Source organism: Eumetopias jubatus, unplaced genomic scaffold, assembly GCF_037043125.1.
Source record: "Eumetopias jubatus isolate StellerSeaLion01/CBP00866 unplaced genomic scaffold, mEumJub1_p1.0 scaffold_10, whole genome shotgun sequence".
Lineage (NCBI taxonomy): Eukaryota > Metazoa > Chordata > Mammalia > Carnivora > Otariidae > Eumetopias > Eumetopias jubatus.
Genome location: NW_028274816.1, coordinates 92,689,601 through 92,709,421, shown reverse-complemented (window position 1 = coordinate 92,709,421; position 19,821 = coordinate 92,689,601). Strand labels below are relative to the sequence as shown.

General features: G+C 43.3%; 1 protein-coding gene across 1 annotated transcript in view; it reads left to right on the top strand.

The window, feature by feature from the left end:
- Positions 1 to 9,268, top strand: part of GNA13 (G protein subunit alpha 13) — a 39,599-nt gene extending 30,331 nt beyond the window's left edge. The window contains exon 4 of the mRNA XM_028112367.2: positions 5,118 to 9,268. Within this exon, the coding sequence (XP_027968168.1) occupies positions 5,118 to 5,690 (573 nt within the window). The 3' untranslated portion in view covers positions 5,691 to 9,268. The remainder of the gene's footprint in view (positions 1 to 5,117) is intronic.
- Positions 9,269 to 19,821: the final 10,553 nt, after the last annotated feature.

The window sequence follows — 19,821 nt, the reverse complement described above, 5'->3', positions numbered from 1 at the left end:
TCCGAGTGGCAGTATTCCGACTCTTGCTGCTTCATTTTTTCTCCCTCTGTCATCCAGATCTCTGCCATTTCCCTGAGGAGTGCCCTGCCCACTAGTTCACGAACGTGAAACTGTTCAGAGAAAGAAGTTTATGTTTGAAAATGAGATTGCACATTATCTGTTCTAGTTCAGGGTCTTTTCGGGGGGGGTGTTTTGTTTTGGGTTTTTTTTTGGTCAGCAGGAACAGAACACAGTGGGTTGATTGATTTCAAAACCTTTTAGCAAATGGTATTTTTCAGTTCAGAAAAGGCCTGCTGAAGAGACTCCACGAAGTAGGAGAAGGAGTCACCCTTGGAGGGAGAGTGGACGGTTTTCCTCTCGGCCGGCACTGTGGCTGGCTCTGGCTGCCTGGGCCTCCTGCAGGCACGGCAGCTGCTCTGTGTTCCGCGGGGTGGACGCAGGCCAAAGACTGGAAGAAGGCTTGCTGTGCTCAGAAAATGTTTGAATATCACTGCCCTAGAGTCATGTGTTACCTTCTGGACTTTCTGAAACATTATATGCCTCCTCTTAAAGCAGATTTCTGTAATACATGTTAATATAATCGTACGGGTTCTTTGAGAGTCACTTTAAAAATAAAACCGAAAGAAAGCACAAAATGAAAAACCCATTGCAAGTAGGAAAGTGGCGTACTGGTATGTCCAGGACATGTGAAAATGTACCTTCTTTTTGCAAGATAAATCTTACATTCTCTTATTTTGGATTTTGCTAAATTGTGCTTATCTATAAGTCCTTAAGCCAGTGTGTTTTTTCGCTTGCCTCTTTCCTAGACACGTGTGTTCCAGAAGTTGGGATCTCCATATTAATGGATTTTTACTCACTCAGTCCACACCAGTGGAACTTTGTATTAAGACTTTATTTCATTGTCTCTTTTCCATCTGGTTAGACTGTGAGCCTTAAAAAAAAAGTTACATATAGGCCAAATGGAGAGAGCCCTAGTAAGAGTTATTTTATGTTTCCCATCCAAACAGGGCTGCCTTGACCTGCTCTTCTCAATTTGCCTTTTCAGATAAGCTTTCCTGGAGCACACCCTGCAAAGTAGGACCCTCCTCTTGTGTTCAGCATCAGCCCTTGCTTTTTTTCAAAGATCATTGCTCTTTCTGCAGTTGGCTTATCTATTTATACGTTTACTCGTCTTTTACCTCCCTCTTGACATCAGAGCAAGGACCTCATCTCTTGATTGTGAAGAATTGAGTTCTTGAGGCCTAGTGACAATGCCTGGCATACAGTAGGCACTCAACAAATAGCGAATGAATGACTCTTGAATGAATGACTCTAGGCCAACTCTAGTCAATCTGTACTAGCTGCTTAGAGTCTTACATTGAGAACAGTTCTGAGGCCACATCTGGAATAAAATGAAGAGTGCTGTGATCAGTAGGTGGGTGTAAAGGAGGGAAGAATAAATCTGGCTGTGCCACAGGTGGGCCATTCCTTCTGTGCATGTCGGACAAGTCCCGGGATTGCATTTGCTTCTCTGTCTCTGACTGAAGTCCCAGGGCCACTGAAGCCCTCCTGTGTGCCCAGCCCCATGTGGAACAGCACAGGGGTCAACGACATGCGCTCTGCAGCCAGACCACCTGGGTCCTGAGCCCTGTTCCCTCACAGTCCGGCTCTGTGTGACCACAGGCATCTCTGCACCTTAATTTCTTCACATCATGGGCATAGTAAGAGAGCTCATAGGGTTATGGGATGATTACATGAAATAAACCCCATGTCTTCGTCTGCTCAGGCTGCCGTGACAAAACACCACAGACTGGGTGGCTTCAACAAGTAGACATTTACTTCTCATGGTTCCGGTGGCTAGAAGTCTAAGATGAAGGTGCTAGTGTGGTCATTTTCTGGGGAGCACTTTCCTCCTGGCTTGCAGACAGTGGCCTTCTCTCTGGGGCTTCTTCACGCGGCTCTTGCTCAGCGCACACACCTGGAAAGACAGACCTCTCGTACTCTTCTTAGAAGATCACCAAGGTTGTCTGATTAGGGCCCTACCCTGTGCCCTCGTTTCCCCTTAGTTATTATGTGCTGTAAAAAAGCCCTGACCCCAAATACAGGCACTTCGGGGTTAGGGCTCCAGCACATGAATTTTGGGGGGACAGAGTTCAGTCCATAGCACTCAGTAAGGTATTCAGAATAGTGCCTTGCATGTAGTAGTAAAGGCTCATTAGCTGTTTTGTTCCTTGATCCCTGTTTTTAAGGAACTCATTCTAGTCAGAGACAAAATTATAACATACATAAAACAAGCAGAGGACAATTAAATGATACTCATTGTGAAGACAGTATTAGTCCATAGAATGGAGAGTAATGTTCTGGCCGGGGAAGTTGGAGCTAGCCCAGAAGAATAAGGGAATCTGAACTGTCTGAAGGGGGAGATGGAGTTAGATCCATGTAAAGAGGAGATGGGGCCCACCGAGATGGGGGACAGCTGGATGTGTTTAATGTCAGGAGGCACATCCATCTGGCAAAGGACCTGTGATGTTCTTGGCTCTAACTTATTATTAGAAATCTAACACATTTCTAGAAGGCAGTAGCTTGGGTCTGGATGCATTGTTCATTGTAGTTGCACAGTTGTGCAAGTGAATGGTCATGTAATGGTACCAAGATGTGCAGCTTTGGGCAGGTCTTGAAGCTAGGCTCTGTGGCAAGCTGGACAGCATAGAGCAGAGTCTGCCGGTTCCAGAAAACAAGGAGTAACGCGGGTCATGAAAGCCAGTCAGCAAAGTTCGGATCGGAGGCAGTGAGGAAGCTCCCCATAAGTTATGAGGTTATGATGTAGGACTGGGGCAAGGGGGGAGTGGCCGGCGGGAGACACGGCCGCACACCTAGACCGCGTGGCGTGCACACTATGCCCGGCCCGGTTCCTGAGCACTTCCCCTGTTGAACTCATTTGGCCCTCACATCCCCCTTGTGAATATTATTGTCTGTATTTCACAGATGAGGAAGTGGAGACACAGCAGGATTAAGTGACTTGGCCAGGGTCACACAGCTAGTCTGTGAAGCGCTGGCTCTGGACTTTAACAGTACTCGAATCACTGTTGTTCCGCCAGACCAGTTAGCACTTGATTACATTGTCCTGGTTTGGGGGCTTCATAGGAATTAGCCTTCAGCTTCCTAACCAGACTGTGAGCCTCTAAGTGAGGCAGTTGGAACTTGAAATTTTTATGGAATTAGAGAATTAAAAAACAACTCAGGGCTGGCTTGTTTCTGCAGCAGCTCATACATGTGTGTGTGGCGTTTCTGGAAAGCACTTGGGCTCTAAGTGTCCAGGGTCGTCAAAATGTTCATAATCTTTGACCTCACGATCTTATTCCTGGTTATTTAGTCTCAGGAAGTAGTCCAAAAAGGGGGGCGGGGGGAGAGTATGTGTGTGAGAATTTTAATTGCAGAATTTTTATTAAAGTAAAAAATTGGAAACAACCTTAGTGAACACTAGTCGGGGAATGTTTATGTAAATTGTAGTACGTTCATTCATTTGGCATATTTATTTATACTTCTGTGAAGTGAAATACAACTATATCAGCACGTGTAACAGTTCATGATGAAATGATAAGCAAAAAAGTAGGGGCAGGCTAAAAATTATGTGGATGTGCTGATGATAGGTCAAGTAGTTAAATATGTGAACAGACGCTAAAAGGAAGCCTAGAAACACATGTTTTGTGAAGCCCTAGCGTTATTTACTAAGTGGTTGTGGATTTCAGGTAACTGAGAACTGCCTACTTTTTTCTTTTTTATTCTTAACTCCATTGCGCCATTTTGAGGAGATAAATAATCATGTTGTGAAATTTCAAAATTATATCACGCTATTTGGGAAAGTATAAAATACAGCATCATAACCATCAGCGTTGTTTTTAAAATCTTGCCTTGATTTAAAAAAAAAATTTTTTTTTTGACCTTGACGATGAGCATTAAAAAGTTCTCATGTTCAGTATTGCCAAAGAGCTAAGTCAAAACGATCTGGAAAAACACTAGCCCGAGAAGAAAGAACCAGTTATACTGCATCCGGAAGTCCGCTGTCCGGGGTAGCCGGTGACCCGTGAGACTAGCACCTTCTGTCTGTCCAGGGTCTCGGAGCTGACTGGTCCCGTTCCCAGAGAGGGGGTCTTTGCCTAAGCTCCCCCACTGAGGCTGGTTGGCCTCAGTCGGCCCTCTATGGTCACCTTCACTTCACGGGCCAAGGCGCCGACAGAGTGACTACTTGTGTCAGAGGTGAGAAGGCGGGAGCACAGCTGCTTGGGCTGGACGCTGGGAGGGGACCTGGGAGGCGCCCCGAAGTCAAGTCAGTGTGCTGGCTGGAGTCCGAGCAGCGTTGGCCACGCGGGTGGTATGGCCACGGCGATGCTGTGGAGGGACCATTGTGCGAGTTCCTAGTTGCAAAGGTGGGGCACAGGAAAGGAGCGTTTAGAATGAGCTAGAGAGAGGTAGGCAGAACCTTGCACTGGGAGCTGACCCTCAGCAATCAGCATTTCAGCCCTCCTGCCCTTTCACAGCAAGGCAGGGAGCAGGTGGTCGAGTGAGGAGTAGGGTCTCTGGCCGGAGCAGAGGGCCTTGAGGAGTGACAGTAAAGGTAGATACATAGCAGTGGGCGGGACGAGGGGACACCTGTTAGGTACGACTTCAATCTGCAGATACTGCAGGAGTGAAAAACATAGCATGTTGAACCAGTCTTCCTACCCTAACATTTTCATCTATCTTGGCGTTTTGTCATGAGAATAATAGTACCGATGCTTTAATGCAGCCAGGAGAAGTCCTTAAAAAGATAAGTTTGTGGGGTGCCTGGGTGGCACTGTCACTTAAGCGTCTGACCTCTGCTCAGATCATGATCTCTGATCTCTGGTTCCTGGGATCAAGCCCTGTTCACGTCTGTGTCTGCTTCTTCTGGGCTCTCTGCTCAGCGGGGAGTCTCCTTGTCCCTCTCCCCTTCCCCCTGCTCATGCTGGCGTGCTGTCTCTCAAATAAGTAAAATCTTTTAAAAAAATAAATAAAAAGATAAGTTTGTTTGTATATCCATTCACTCAACCAGCTAGTTCGTTAGCAATTTTACTTACTTCTGGGTTACCAAGTGTAAAGCAGTTTTTTTTCTTTTCCAGGATTACATTCCATCACAACAAGATATTCTGCTTGCCAGGAGACCCACCAAAGGCATTCATGAGTACGACTTTGAAATTAAAAATGTTCCTTTCAAAATGGTTGATGTGGGTGGTCAAAGATCAGAGAGAAAACGATGGTTTGAATGCTTCGACAGTGTGACATCAATACTTTTCCTTGTTTCGTCAAGTGAGTTTGACCAGGTGCTCATGGAAGACCGACTGACCAATCGCCTTACAGAATCTCTGAACATTTTTGAAACAATCGTCAATAACCGGGTTTTCAGCAATGTCTCCATTATTCTCTTCTTAAACAAGACAGATTTGCTTGAGGAGAAAGTGCAAATTGTGAGCATCAAAGACTATTTCTTAGAATTTGAAGGGGATCCCCACTGCTTAAGAGACGTCCAAAAATTCCTGGTGGAATGTTTCCGGAACAAACGCCGGGACCAGCAGCAGAAGCCTTTGTACCACCACTTCACCACTGCTATCAACACGGAGAACATCCGCCTTGTTTTCCGTGACGTGAAGGATACCATTCTTCACGACAACCTCAAGCAGCTCATGCTACAGTGATGTACAAAAGACTGGCCGTTTTAATACCTTTTGTCCTTTTGATTGTTTTCTGTTTGTTTTGTTTTTTAAAATAGCAGTTTACAACAGGAATTAGAAAAATCTTGATTCTAAGTTTAACTTCTTGGAAATCTTAGTCTTCCTCCTGCCGACTTTGGTTTGTGGCCGAAAGCTGCTGAATAACACATTGCCGATACCTGTTGATGTTCAGCCTTTGATCTGTTTCGCTGTGGCTTCCCTTTGAGGGGGTTGTAGTTTCCTGCCAAGCCTCTGACTAGGTAGAGTTCAGGCTTCAGCTTCTCCCACTTCTCAAACTGAATTCTGTAGTGCCAAGTATGGAAGGTGTCCTCGAGTCTTTATTGGTATGAGGTTAAGGATATTCAGTTCTAAAACAAGCAAGATCCCTTTTATCTGCCTTGTGCACGGCCGTGACACTTGTCCTAGCTTTATGGTGACCTTGTTTGAAAGGGCTGTTGGAAAAAAGTTTGATCTAAGGACTGGCATTCTGTAGCTTTACACAGATTTAGCCTTCGTGTTTTTTTAATTGCTTACATAGTGCCAGTTGTTTAGTTTTAAAATTTCTGTGGTTTCTGAAGGTAATGTTCTTAGTGTTTTACAGTTTACATAAGGATTCCTGGTCTGACGCTAATGGAGGTTCACAAATGGTACGGGGCAGGGGGACGGGGGCAAGAGACAAGCCAAGGCCCTACAAGAGTGTTTGATGCAAAATAATCAGTGGAATATAATGGGCCCTTTCATATTTAAGTCTCATGTAATAAATGTGCCATATGTGAAACATTCTGGCCATAGCAGCAACTGTAAAAATCGCAGGTCACTTGATAACAGAACTTTCTGAATAAACATACCCTTTCCAGGCTGTGACGTGCTTTACGCTCAGACTTGCGTGCCCTGCCTCGGGGGACTCGGGTCCTGGCTGCGGAGAAGCACTGTTGTACATCACAGACATCTTTCTTTCGTTCCCTTGTCTGTTCCCATCAACTCCAGCTGTGGCATTTCTGGGAGCTTTTGTTTAGTTGGAGTTTGCCAAGGGCAGTGTTTTCCTGTCAAACGACCCAAGAAGGCATTATTTGAGATTCCTGTTTATTTTTGGTGTGTCTCTAAAAGATACATGTACATGTTTATATCATTATTGCTTATGAAGTTCTGGCTTTATTGAGGTACATTTTGAATGTCTTGAGGATATTTCTAAGAATAAGTAGTAATTTTTTTTAGCTCACACCAGAAGATGATTACATTTGACCTCTCCTCACCACTTAGATGAGATGAGAGCGTACCCTTGAGGACAAATATGGTCATAGTGAACTCATCAGAGGGGCTGGTTTGCAGTACTGAGAATACTGCCTTCTGGGTTGAGTGTGGTGTGAGACCGGGACTGGAGAAGCAAATGCCCGAGGCTGGTGACAGTTGGGAAAATGGGACAGCTTTTCTCCTTTTCCTGAAAATTGTGATTAAGACTGTGATATCTGTCACTTTACTGTAGAGCTGTGTTCTCAGGTATTCTGTTGGCTAGAAAGTCCTTGAAAGATTGGTCAACATTACGGATCACGCAGCCTTTCCAAGACCGTGGCTCTTGGTCTGTCTGCTGTCTAGTGTGAGAGTAGGGCTTTTCAAGGAGCTAACCAGGGATTGTTCTTAACCATTCCTGACTTTTCTTGTATTTGAAGTTCCACCATCATTTTATCCATAGTAACTTCCAATGTGTCCATGCCTTGGTCATCCTCGAGCTACAGACACGTAGCCCAGCATCATAATGCAAGTCTTCATAGTATATAGTTCATGCATGTTTGAATAGTTCTACATCCAGTGCTTCTTGCCAAAAAGAATATAGTGTTTAAATTCACAGAATTAGAATAACTTAAGTGCTAGTGGATATCTGAATACGCACACAGTAACATTTGGACTTTTTGCTGGAGAGTCTACGCGTAAATTGTGCAAATAGTTTAACTGAATGGTCCAAACCATTGAACTCCAGTGAAGGCTAAAGTAAGTTCCCTGTACAAAGGGGAAACTTAGTCTTATTTAAGTTATATTTAAGATCTGTGATAGAAACCATAAATACTGCCTGACAAAGCAGCAATCACCAAGTTATCCCGTTTTGACTACCACCAAGAAATGTTAAAACACCAAATAGATACGGTATTATTTTTGGGTATTTGTGATTTTCTTATGTTTGTGATGTCTCAGATATCTCAACGTTTTTTTAAAATAAAATCTAGACTGTATTTTGAGGCAGCAGAGTACTTCTACTTAATGACCGGCTTGTTTAGACAGTGGAAGTGTGAGTCTCAGTCTGAAGAATTTAACTCACATTTTTATATAGACTGTACTTTAAAAGCATTTGAAGGAGTCTTAATACCTGTATTATGAAAACTAGATCCTTTTGAAATACCAGTATATGAAGAAGGAGATGAAATTTAGTGAGCCAAATTAAAAAGGTGCTCATTGCTTTCACTATGCCAATTTCCCCTGATCTCTAAAAAAGTGGTTTAAAGTTCTTTGGTCTGTTTGCTTTTTTAAGTCTTAATGATTATGATTTGGAACAAAATGTGCCTAATTCTCTATTACATTGTGTTCCTAAATCCAAATGTCTTCTCACTGAATTCTTAAGAAATGTCACAAAAGTGCCCTCATTGGCCTTGAAGAAATGTGTAATATACAGAGTTGCCTTATAAAACAAAGAATACCACAAATTTGGGCCTTGATTTTCATAGGGAAAAGGTTTTGCCAAGTGTTTTCTGAGGCTCCACATCATGTAAGGCCTGCCTCTGCCACTTAAATACTATTTTTTTTTTAATAACCCGAATCGTTGCTTTCTGCCAAACGCCATATGACGTGGACGTCTTCACTTCAGCATTACTGTCTGGCACAGGCACTTGGTAGCTGGAGAGCGGCCGCAGCTAGAGAAGGTGAGCAGGATGACAAAGCTCACCCGTGCCTGTTTGGTTTTCTTTGAAGTTGCACCGGCGTGTCTTACACGGTGAAGATCCTCTGGTTAATCTCTCAAGTTGAGGTTGTTTAGGGAAATCCTTTCTCGGCTGGTGGCAGTGGTTGGTTTAAAGTAGAAGGAAGTAAGTGTATGTCAATACCAGAAATGATTAGAAGTATTGATTTAGATGCAACAGAAATCATGCGCCCTGTCATTTTTTTGTAAGAGAGAATGAGTAAATCTGAACTTCCAGTGTGTACCCAAGTACTTACATTTATGCTTTTGATAAAAATGTATTTTCAGCCTTAGTACACATATCCGGTTATGCCTTATTTATGTGAAGAATGAAGTTACCAAGTCATGATCTATTACGTTCTGAAACTCAAATCACCCTTCGAAAAGGCCTCAAATTGGTGCTTTCATTATGTAATGATCCATTTAGACAAAACCCCAAACCAAGCCATTTGAAACAAGTTTCTCTCCATTGCAATTTGTAGCAATGTTACTTCTGTCTGTGTAATAAGAAGGCTAAAAAATCAGTGTTAACTCTTAATTTCTTATTTGAATCCATGAAATCATGCCTGTAAAGCTCAAACATTTGTAACAAACTCCCCAATAAATCTAGAGAAAGTCACTCTGTTACTTTCTTATTACTTTTAGTTTAATTGAAGGAATCAATCACAGAAAGTTTGCACGTGTCTTTTTCAGTCGGAAGTTTGACTTCTCCTTCTCGGTCACTTTATGTCGCTTTCCCATCATTTCCGCACGTTCGCTTCCATCCGTTGCTCATGCACGGGGTGTGCCGCTTGCCTGTAAGGACTGATTTTCTTTTATTAATGGGATGCAGGCTGGCCTTTCAGCCTAGTAAAGCATGAGGAACCGAGGCGGGGGTGGGGAGGTTGTACGAGAGCGGGTGTGTATGAGTCTCCACATTCCAAGTAAGGCAAATGTTATGATAACATAGCCATTATCTTATGGTACGAGGTTAGGGCTTAATAACTTTATACTAGAGATTGAAGTATAAGTTGACACCTGAACATTTTAAACAGGCTGGACTTTATGGGTTTTTCAAGTCCCATCAAGGCCATGTTAGCCTTAGGCTGGTGAGTGATTATTAACAGCATTTGAAGTACAATGTTTGTACCACTAGCATTCTTGTGTCTGTACGTGAATGTATAGTTAGCATGTAAGTGAATATGTTCATTCTTGTGGCATCCAGGTCTAACCGTCTGATTTCAAATGCCAGAGCTCATACGGAACAAAAAGAGTGAATGATGGGGCAGTATTTTTTGGGTTGATGGGAGGTTTGGGGACCTATCCAGATCTGTTGATAAAAAAAAAAAAAATGTCCAGGTCAAAGTATGGTAGGACCCACTATGCATACATTTTCAATCTGTGGATGTCGTGGTAGAAATATGCTACTTACTGGGTATCTGATTTGGGTTTGTATTTAGAAAGCTTGTTCATGGTATTTCTTGCCATAATAAGTGATACATCTGTCCTCAGTTATTCCCATATGATGGTACCAAGGGGGGACAAAGAGGGGGCGGGTAAAGATTAACTCTTGGAAAGTATATGTAACAATGCAACAAACTATACCATTTACTCTCTCTTTACCTCTTACTTGAAAGCAGAATGGCAACATGTATTAAATGGCTTTTCTGTACCACTCTACCTGAGAGCTCATTTACCACAAGAAGCCTTATCAAAAAGTGTATTTTGTAACAACCTCACAGATACTGTACCCAACAAAACATGATTTGTATTAGCTTTGTATAAAAGTATTTGTGGCTTAGGATTTTTTATACGTATTATATCTTTTTATAACTTTCCAGGAACTAAGAAGCACGTTATCTGATGTTGTACATTTTTTTTTCTGTCAGTGCTTTAGTTCAGGATTGGCAATAAATTATTTCTAAAGGAGGTCTGAAAGTGGAAAGAATGGTTTGAGATTACACCATGAGTTGCTAGTCATGAAGGCTTTTTACTTTTGTACATATTTTGCAAAAATTTTGCCTCTTGCTATTAATATTTGCTTTGTAAGAATTACTGACATTTAATAAACATTTATAAACTATTCTATACCACGATGTTATTTAAACCAACAGTTTGATAAATGTAAAGTGTAAAGCAGATAGTTAAGTTTGAAAAGCAAAGGCATGGTGATTTAAAGCACTGAAATCTCTCAACAGATCTCCAACAATATTTTGCCTTCTTATTAATCTATAAACTTGTCCTTACTAAAGATGGGGATGTGGACTTCATCCAAGGAAGCTCCCAGACATTTAATGTGTTTGGCCATGGGAATGAGGGGAAGGGCAGCCACTCCTTTTTCTCTCCCCTCCTAAGATTGCTTAAACCACACTAGTGTTTGGAGTCGTGGTTTATCCACCTGCAGGAGTAATGCTGTTAGGTCCATTGTGATCGAAATGGTGTTTTAAAAACAAACCCACATATTAACACTCATTTTTCTTGTTTGAATAAACTTTATTTTAGATCGTGATTTACAGAAAAAATTGCAAAGGTCATGCATTCCCCAATACACCACACCCTTTAAATAGTTGCCCCAGTGATTACATCTTGCCTTAGTCGGGGTACATTTGTCATAATGAACCAATACTGAGACTTTATTATTAACTAAAGCCCACTCTTCATTCCCATTTCCTTAGTTTTTCCCTCATGCCCCTTTCTGTTCCAGAATGCATCCGGGATACTAGGTTACATAGAATTGTCTTCTTTGTCTCCTCTTGGCTATTACAGATTCTCAGACGTTGCTTGTTTTTGATGACTGTGGCAGGTTTGAGAAGGAATGCTGGCTGGGTGTTTTGTAGATGGCCCCTCTGTTGGGATCTGCCTGCTGTGTTTCTCATGATTAGACTCGGATTATGTGTTTGGGGGATGGCAGAGGCGAAGCACCATCCTCATCAGATCCTATCCGGCATACCACTCATCTTTACCCTTCACAACTTAAGCTAAATTAGAAGTTGTTAAATGACTTTAGGCTTGTTCCTACCTTTGCTTAAGTGGCATATCTCGAAAACAGCGTGTTCTTGCCCGAAGCAGAATGAAAGACCTTTCCCCACAGTCGGGATCGTGCAGCAGGTGTGAATAAAAGTTGGGTGGCCAGCCATGGCTGTGCCCCAAACCGGTTGGCTCCGGGCCTTAGCGGCAAAGAAACGTTCTGTTCCAAGGCCTCACCTTGAACATGAATTTCACTGTTGGTCCCAAGAAAAATGGAGATAGAAAAATTTGGACTGAGAAATATCTACAAATCTACAAATTATCTACAAATCTGTACCTTGAAAACAGGTTGTTGAAGGCTTTCTTTGAGAGATTTAAGATCTTCTAAAATCGAAATTAAACTCACAAGCGTTTGAATCCCCAAAAGAAGTCAAGAAGTCTTAAAAAAAAAATTGTTTTTTCTCCTGCTATTGTTGGGGAAAAAAAGAACATTCCTTTGTCAAAGAAGTAGCTAAGACTCCAGTATTGTCCAGTAAAATGTTTTGGTACCATCATGGTTAATTGGCATGAGATGCTCTCAAAATGACCTGTTCCCTTGCCCACAGAGACTGGTTTCAAGAAGGCCGGAAACTCAGAGTTTATAGGTTAAACCAGAGGTTTGTTTTGGTGACAGGAAGTTTGGCAAATCCTCAAAAAACAAATGACCGAGGACAGTGTTTTAAAATATATGCTGTAATTTTTCTTCAGAAATTAGTGGGGCAACCGAAATACAGTACTGTGTTTGCAGTAAGGCGCATCTACGAAAACACTGTGCAGCTAGATTTCACAAGGGTCCCTTTTCAAGGGCCTGGAGACAACAAAAGCCTCAAACAAGGATTCGATACAAACTAACCATTCAAGGCAGCTGTGTGAAGCTTCTCTGTTGGCCAAAAGCATAGGGAGGGAGGTTGTGTCCAGAATTAACATTTATACTGAGTGGAGGAGGGTGTTGGTTTTTCTTTAACTGTGGAGGTACATGATAGGAAAACGTAAGCAACAAAGTCTTTTTAAAAGTTGATCATTCTTCTGTAATTAACTACACTGCAGCTTTAGGCTTTGGTTTGAATTTCAGTCTGGGTCAAACATCACAGAAGAGGGAGAACATACATATAAGATGAAACCGAAGGTCAAACTGCTGACCTCGAGAGTGAAAAAGTATACTTGGTTTGTTTCATTTTTCTATGGAAAATCCCAATTCTTGTAAGCCTCGTGGGATTTGACTAGCTTTTTGTTTATTTTATTTTAACGCCAGAATGAGTTCGTCAAAACTTCATCCTGAATAAAAAAAGCATCACAGGGCCTATGGCTCAGCGATATTGGTGACGTCACGTATTAAAGTTAATTCTGTACATGCAATCCTTGCATGTATGTAGCAGGTTTATCATTTGGGGAAATATGCTATGAATCCGTGTAAAGAGGATTACATGCCAGGCTAAGAGCTGGATTGAAATCAAGAGCACTAATTCCACCCAGGCATACTGTACAGCATAACCCTCTCCAAAGTACACCGGACAAATTACACTCAACCCCCTGCCCAACGTTCAAGGCATCTAGCATCAACCTCCCTTGCCAACCAACCTTCCTTCCCTTCCAGCTCCCTTCACCCACCTAAACTAGCTCGGCTTCTTCCCCCATCCCCCTTCTCTCTGGTTCGCTCCCTTCCCCCCCCCCCAAGGGGGGTGCCAGATCCTGCTCATCTTCAAGCCCAGCCTTGAAGAAGACCGCTGGCTTCCCCCATCCACCCCAAGACCAGGAGCAGTCTCCTTCCTTTGTGTACCTGTCCCGTCTTCTTCCTCTCTCAGCTCACCTCAAGCCTTCCACCTTATTTTCGAGCTACCTCTGTCCCCATCTCAGCTCCTCTCCTGAAGGTGATAAGAACTCATCATTGTTCAGATGCTCTCGCTAAGCTCCCTGAGTGCCCGTTGGACATACCTGACTGTTCCTAAGAGTAACCAACACAGCGTCCACTTCTCAGGGGACTCACAGTCAAGTCTTGACAGGAGCATGAGTGAAGCCAGACTGTGAAGAAGTGGCTTCCGAGTTGACTGTCACCAGCTTCAGGGGGGCACCCGATTCGACTGCTGATCTGAGACACCAGGAGTTTGAGCTAATGGCTTCCGTGTTCTTTCCTACATTCAGATTCTTGAAAGCCTAGAATATTCCAACATGTAACAGAAATTGTTAATAGAAGACTATAATAATATTATAGTCTGTAGCACAAAGTGCCTATCATAAGGTCTTTATTTTTTCCAAATAAATAAAGAGGGACTGCAAGGGGAAAATTCTTTGAAGATGTTAAGGGAACTCAACAGGTTTTGACAAAACGGACCCCCAGTGTTTTGCTACTTTTTTTCCTGCGCTCTGCCCTCAAAGGGAATTTCCCCGTACCAAGGACATGTTAGTCTTCCTGAGGTAGTGAAAGTTAGGATCTGGCAGCCTCTGAAAGTCATGGGCACTTTCAGATTCATTTGTGTTGTGGCCGCCATCTTAGTGCAGCCTGCTCTAAAAAGTACCACAGACTGGGTGGCTCAGGAACGACAAAAATGTGCTTCTCACAGTCTGCAGACTGGAAGCTCGAGATCAGGATGCCAGCGCGATGGGGTTCTGGGGAGGCCCCCCCTGGGCTTTGCAGACTGCTGACTTATCACTGGCACAAAGAGCTAGTTGGCCCCTTTTTCTAAAGGTACTAATCCATCCATCGGGGCTCCACCGTCATGACCAAAGTCCCCATCTCCAAATACCGTCACACCGGGATTAGGGTCCCAACGTGTGATTGGGGGGGAGGGGAGGAACAAACATTGAGCTCATAACAGTCACCAAAATGTCATCAGGATTGGCTTGAACCCAGCTTGATCTTCTGCTTTTTTTTTTTTCCTCCAAGAAGAACCAGTTTTTTCAGTGATCAGTGCAGAGATAAGAACCCAGCAGCTTCTGAGCATCTTCTGTTTCGACAGCTTTTTTGGTATAAGTGTTTTTTTCATATACTACGAAAAATGTTTGGTGAAAAACCACCCTTAATCTTACCACTCAATCACAACCGCTATAAATAATTGTGATGTTTCTGTCTAGTCAGTTTTCCGGGTATATGATTCAGTAACATGTCATTAGCATGAGTCCCAAGGATAATTGTTTTAAATAGTTGCATATTTCACTTAGTGCCTGCCTAGATCTTTCTCCTTGAGCTTCTCCTGCAAACCGGAGACATGATCGGTTCTGACAACGGCTGCAATGATGATGCCCACTTCGTTTTCAAATGCTTGCCACTCGGATTATTTTAGAACCTGACTTTTTCTCCCAGACACCAGTGCTTGGTTCTGCGGTCCTCCTATGTCCTCCTAAATCCAACATCTTGGAGACCTTCCAGATTGTCGTGAGAATTGAACCACACTGTATTTGAGGCACCATGGGACAGAACAGAAAGGTCTAAAACTGATCCCATATTGTGCAGATCACTGATATTGCATGAATAATTCTCCATTTGGGGAAGATATCTCAAAACGTGATGGTAGATAATTTTATCCATTTAGTAATAAAAAAACAACAAAAGTGATTTTATGTCTGCATTATAAAATTAGGCTTTTAGTTTTACTTCTGTTCCTAGACTTAAGGGGCTTTTTTTAAATGAGTTTTGTGTGTCCTGGGACATTCTCTAGCAGTACAGGGCTTCTGTCCAAGGATGTCCTCATGATTGTTTATAAAAGCCAGCTCAAAACTCTCCATGAGTGGCGCCAAAGGGCATTTGGCCACCAAGCCTCAGGTTTTTTATCTGCCAGTGACTTGATACTTGTCTTTATCCCAGTCCTCAGGTAACCAAGGTTTTTGTAACAACGTCCAAATAATGTTCAATAAGGACCTGGAAAGATGCTCAACATGATTAGCCATTAGGGAAATACAAATCGAAACCACAATGAGGTACCACTTCATACCTATTAGGATGACTAGAGTTTTTTAAAAATGGGCATAAGTGTTGGTGAAGATGTAGAGAAACTGGAAACCTCAGACATCGCTGGTGGGATTATAAAACGGTATATAACCCCTTTGGAAAACAGTCTGTCAGTTCCTCAAAACGTTAAATACGGAATTACCATATGATCCAGCAATTTTAGTCCTTGGTAGAAGCCGCAGAGAAATGAAAACATACATCTGTACAAAACTTTGTACCTGGGGCGCCTGGGTGGCTCAGTCGTTAAGCGTCTGCCTTCAGCTCAGGTCATGATCCCAGGGTCCTGGGATCAAGCCCCGCATCGGGCTCCCTGCTCAGCGGGAAGCCTGCTTCTCCCTCTCCCGCTCCCGCTGCTTGTGCTCTCTCTCGCTGTGTCTCTCTCTGTCAAATAAATAAATAAAATCTTAAAAAAAAATTAAAAAAAAACTTTGTACCTGAGTGTTTATACCAGCATCATTTATAATAGACAAAAAGTGGGAACAGCCCAAATGCCCAGCAAATGATGAATCCATAAAACGTGGCATATCCATACAATGAAATATTATTTAATATAATGAATAAAGTACCAATCCATGCTACAAGATAGATGAACCTTGAAAACATTGTGTTACCTTAAAGAAGCCAGACATAAAGGGCTGCATCTTGACAATCATGTTATCTAATTCCATTTATAGGAAATGTCCAGAATAGGCAAATCTATAGGTACAGAACATGTGTTGATGGTTGTCTGGGGGAAACAGGCAGTGCTGCTAACGGCTACAGGCTTCTTTGGGGGATGATGATATTGTTCTCAAGTAAGAGTGCAGTAATGCTCTCATAACACCGTGAATATGTTGAGAGCCACGTATGGAATTGAATTTAAGATGCTTAGAGTCTAGGGGCTTCTGGGTGGCTCAGTCCATTAAGCTTGATTTCAGCTCAGATCATGATCTCGTGGGTCATGGGATCCAGCCCCACGTCAGGCGCTGCACTCGGCGGGAGTCAGCTTGAGATTCTCTCCCTCTGCCCCTCCCCCTGCTCGTGCTCACACTCTCTCTGTTTCTCAAATAAATAAATAAATCTTAAAAAAAGGATGCCTACACAGTCTAGTGGGACAGGAAATAAATGCGTATAAATAATTAAAGCAAGATATACAGTAATAAATACCACTCAAGGGGACTAGATAAAGTGCCGAGTGCCTTCAGAGAAAGGCAGTTACTTCCATCAGGATGGAATTGGGGACACTTTCGCAGAAGAGAAGGCCTTCCAAGATGACTTACACATACCTGGACATGAGGAGTGGGAGAGGCTGCATGCTGGCTAGATGGAATGGCAGAGGAATGAGAAAGCACTTTCCACTGAGCAGCCTTCTGTAAGGCACTAGAAATAAGAGGAGAGAGCATCCCCCCTCTCCCGACCCCAAGAAGTTCAGTGTCCAGTAAGGCACACAAAAATAAGAAAGGCTGTGATGAAAGATGAGTAAGTCATAGGGAATTCTAGGCAGAGGACACAGCATGTGCAAAGGCCAGGGGGCCTCCCGGTGGAGCTTACAAGTGGGGGGAGCACAAGAACTCTCCCTGGGAGACAGGTGGAGAGGGACAGACAGGCAAAGCCCGTGGCAAAATACTCATTGCTCATTATGCTATTCCTGCAAATTTTGTGTAAGTTGAAATCTTTCAGAATAAAAAGCTAAAGGGGCGCCTGGGTGGCTCAGTCCGTTAAGCATCTGCCTTCAGCTCAGGTCATGATCCCAGGGTCCCGGGATTGAGTCCCGCATCAGGCTCCTGGCTCAGCGAGGAGTCTGCTTCTCCCTCTGCCACTCTCCCTGCTTCTGCTCTCTCTCTCTCTCAAATAAGTAAATAAAATCTTAAAAAAAAATAAAAATAGAAATCTAGAAAAAAGAAAGACATCATGGCCTTGTTGGGGGTGGTGTGGTAAATATTAAAAACAGCTTCAAAGCCTAGACTTGAGTGGGGTCCCTACCAGTAGGCACGAAGGGCTGAGTTATGCCAAATCCATGACGTCAAGATGCTTTCTTCTCTCAGCCACAATCCTTGAGTGGCCTGGTTACCACGAAGCCGCACGGGTCTGCCCGCTCTCGCCAGCCTGCATGTGATCCATCTCTGTAATGGCCTCTGTGCTCAGTAATAACAAGGGGTCCAAACCGCCCATTCCAGCTCAGGACACACCTTGTTACATTCTTTTCACTCAAGCTTTCTAATCTAAATTATGACTTTTCTAGAGAATTGCTGGGCTGCTTTTTCCTTTTATTCCAGAAGCTTATTTAAGGAATGACCGTGGGATGCTTCTGTGATTGATAAACAAGAGGGTGATCTTGGAGGCAAGACGGGCTTGGATTCAAATCCAGGCTTTTCTTACTAAGCTGTGTGACTTCAGGCCAATGACTTGGCCTTTCTGGGCATCGACTACCTCCTCTGTCACACCCACTGACGTACGTTGGGTATTAAACATGAAATGCAGAAACGCTACAGAGGCAGGCAGGGGATAGGACTTGGGGTGTCTCTTGCTTTTGTCTTTAAGAATGCTTGATTTTTATCTTCATTTCTCTCTTCTATTCACTTTGATTTCTGTCTTCCTTCTGCCCTCCCATCACCCTCTTTTTCTCCTTTTTCACCTTAACAATTTCCCCCTCGAAGAAACCGGAAACCAATGCGTGAAATTCTCAGCTGTCATACTACCTTTGCCACCCAGAGGTGATACTTGAGCTGGAAGTTCCTGAGAAAGGAGTTGTGTTGTTATTTGGTGGGAGGGGGAGGGTATGGATGGAAAAGTCCATCTTCTATTAATTAAACCTTGTATTAAAAGGATCTGTAAGCAGAATACATGTGCACCTCCATCTTTTGACTGGCTGAGTGCTACAGGTAGAAGATGTTATTAAATCAATGGCCAATGATGGGACGCCTGGGTGGCTCAGTCATTAAGCATCTGCCTTCGGCTCAGGTCATGATCCCAGGGTCCTGGGATCGAGTCCCACATCTAGCTCCTTGCTCAGTGGGAAGCCTGCTTCTCCCTTTTCCTCTCCCTCTCCCTCTGCCTGCCACTCCCCCTGCTTGTGCTTTCTTTCTCTGACAAATAAATAAATAAATAAATAAACAAATAAATAAATAAATAAAATCTAAACAAAACAAAAACTTCAATCAATGACCAATGACAAGAGAGTTCAGCTCTACTCAATTTTTACTATGGGAAAACAAAAATAGGTATTTTTTTAAGTTAGCATTATGTTCAGGCAGATACTAAACATTCCTCAGTGGGTGAAGGGTTTAATACTCATTTTTCAAACATTTATAATTCAGGCAAGATTGATACAGAGCAAATGGGGTCCCGGTTTGCCCCATCTCATTTTGGCCTTAGAGAGTGAAAAGGGGGAACATGATGTGGGCTCTGCCTGAAGCTGGTTCAGTTAGGGTCCCTCCTGGGACCCGTCTCAGTAGATAGGACTCCCTTGCAAACCCCCCTTGGGCAAATGGAGACATCACTGGATCAGGGGAGGTCACCTGACCAAAATGGGCCCATCCATCAGCTGACTGGGTGGCCCAGAACAGAACCCTCTCATGGAGCAAGCTATTACTTAATCAGACTAGGTCCCTGTAGTGAATTGGAGAATGGATAGAGCAGACAGACAGACAGACAGAGACGAGACAGAGAGCAACCTGTCCCCAGAGCTACATTGCATCCTGGTAGCTGTCCCAGAAGGGGCTGGAATATCCTCACTCCCCATTCTGACGGAAGCCTTGATGGTTCCCCATTCTTCACGATGGCCCTGGGCTTCCTACATAGCTCCCGGGGCACAAGGCAGAGGCAAATGGACACAGCAGGTTTTCTCCCCAACCCTTTCGCTTCGCATCTTTGCATTCAGATGTCTACATTTTTTTATTCCTTTTTGAGGTAATATATTTATAAGTGCCTTCCTGAATGTATTTTGCTGTCACAGTAGCAAATCCACTTGAATATCCAGAATGTTTTCCCCATCTCAAGATCGTAAATAATGATTAAGTAATGACACCTGCAAAGACCTTTTGTCACCATATGGGGTGACATTTACAGGTTCCAGGGATTAGGACTTGGGCATCTTCTGGGGGGGGCAGGTATGGGGAGAGTGCTCCAGTGGGCTGTGATTTCACGCCTCCACCTCCCATTTGCACTGGAGATGTGCCCTCCTATTCTCCAACCTTCGGTAACAGCAAACACGTCTGCTTTCCCGCCCAGCCCGGCTCCCTTCTGACTCCCTATCTCTGTGGCAA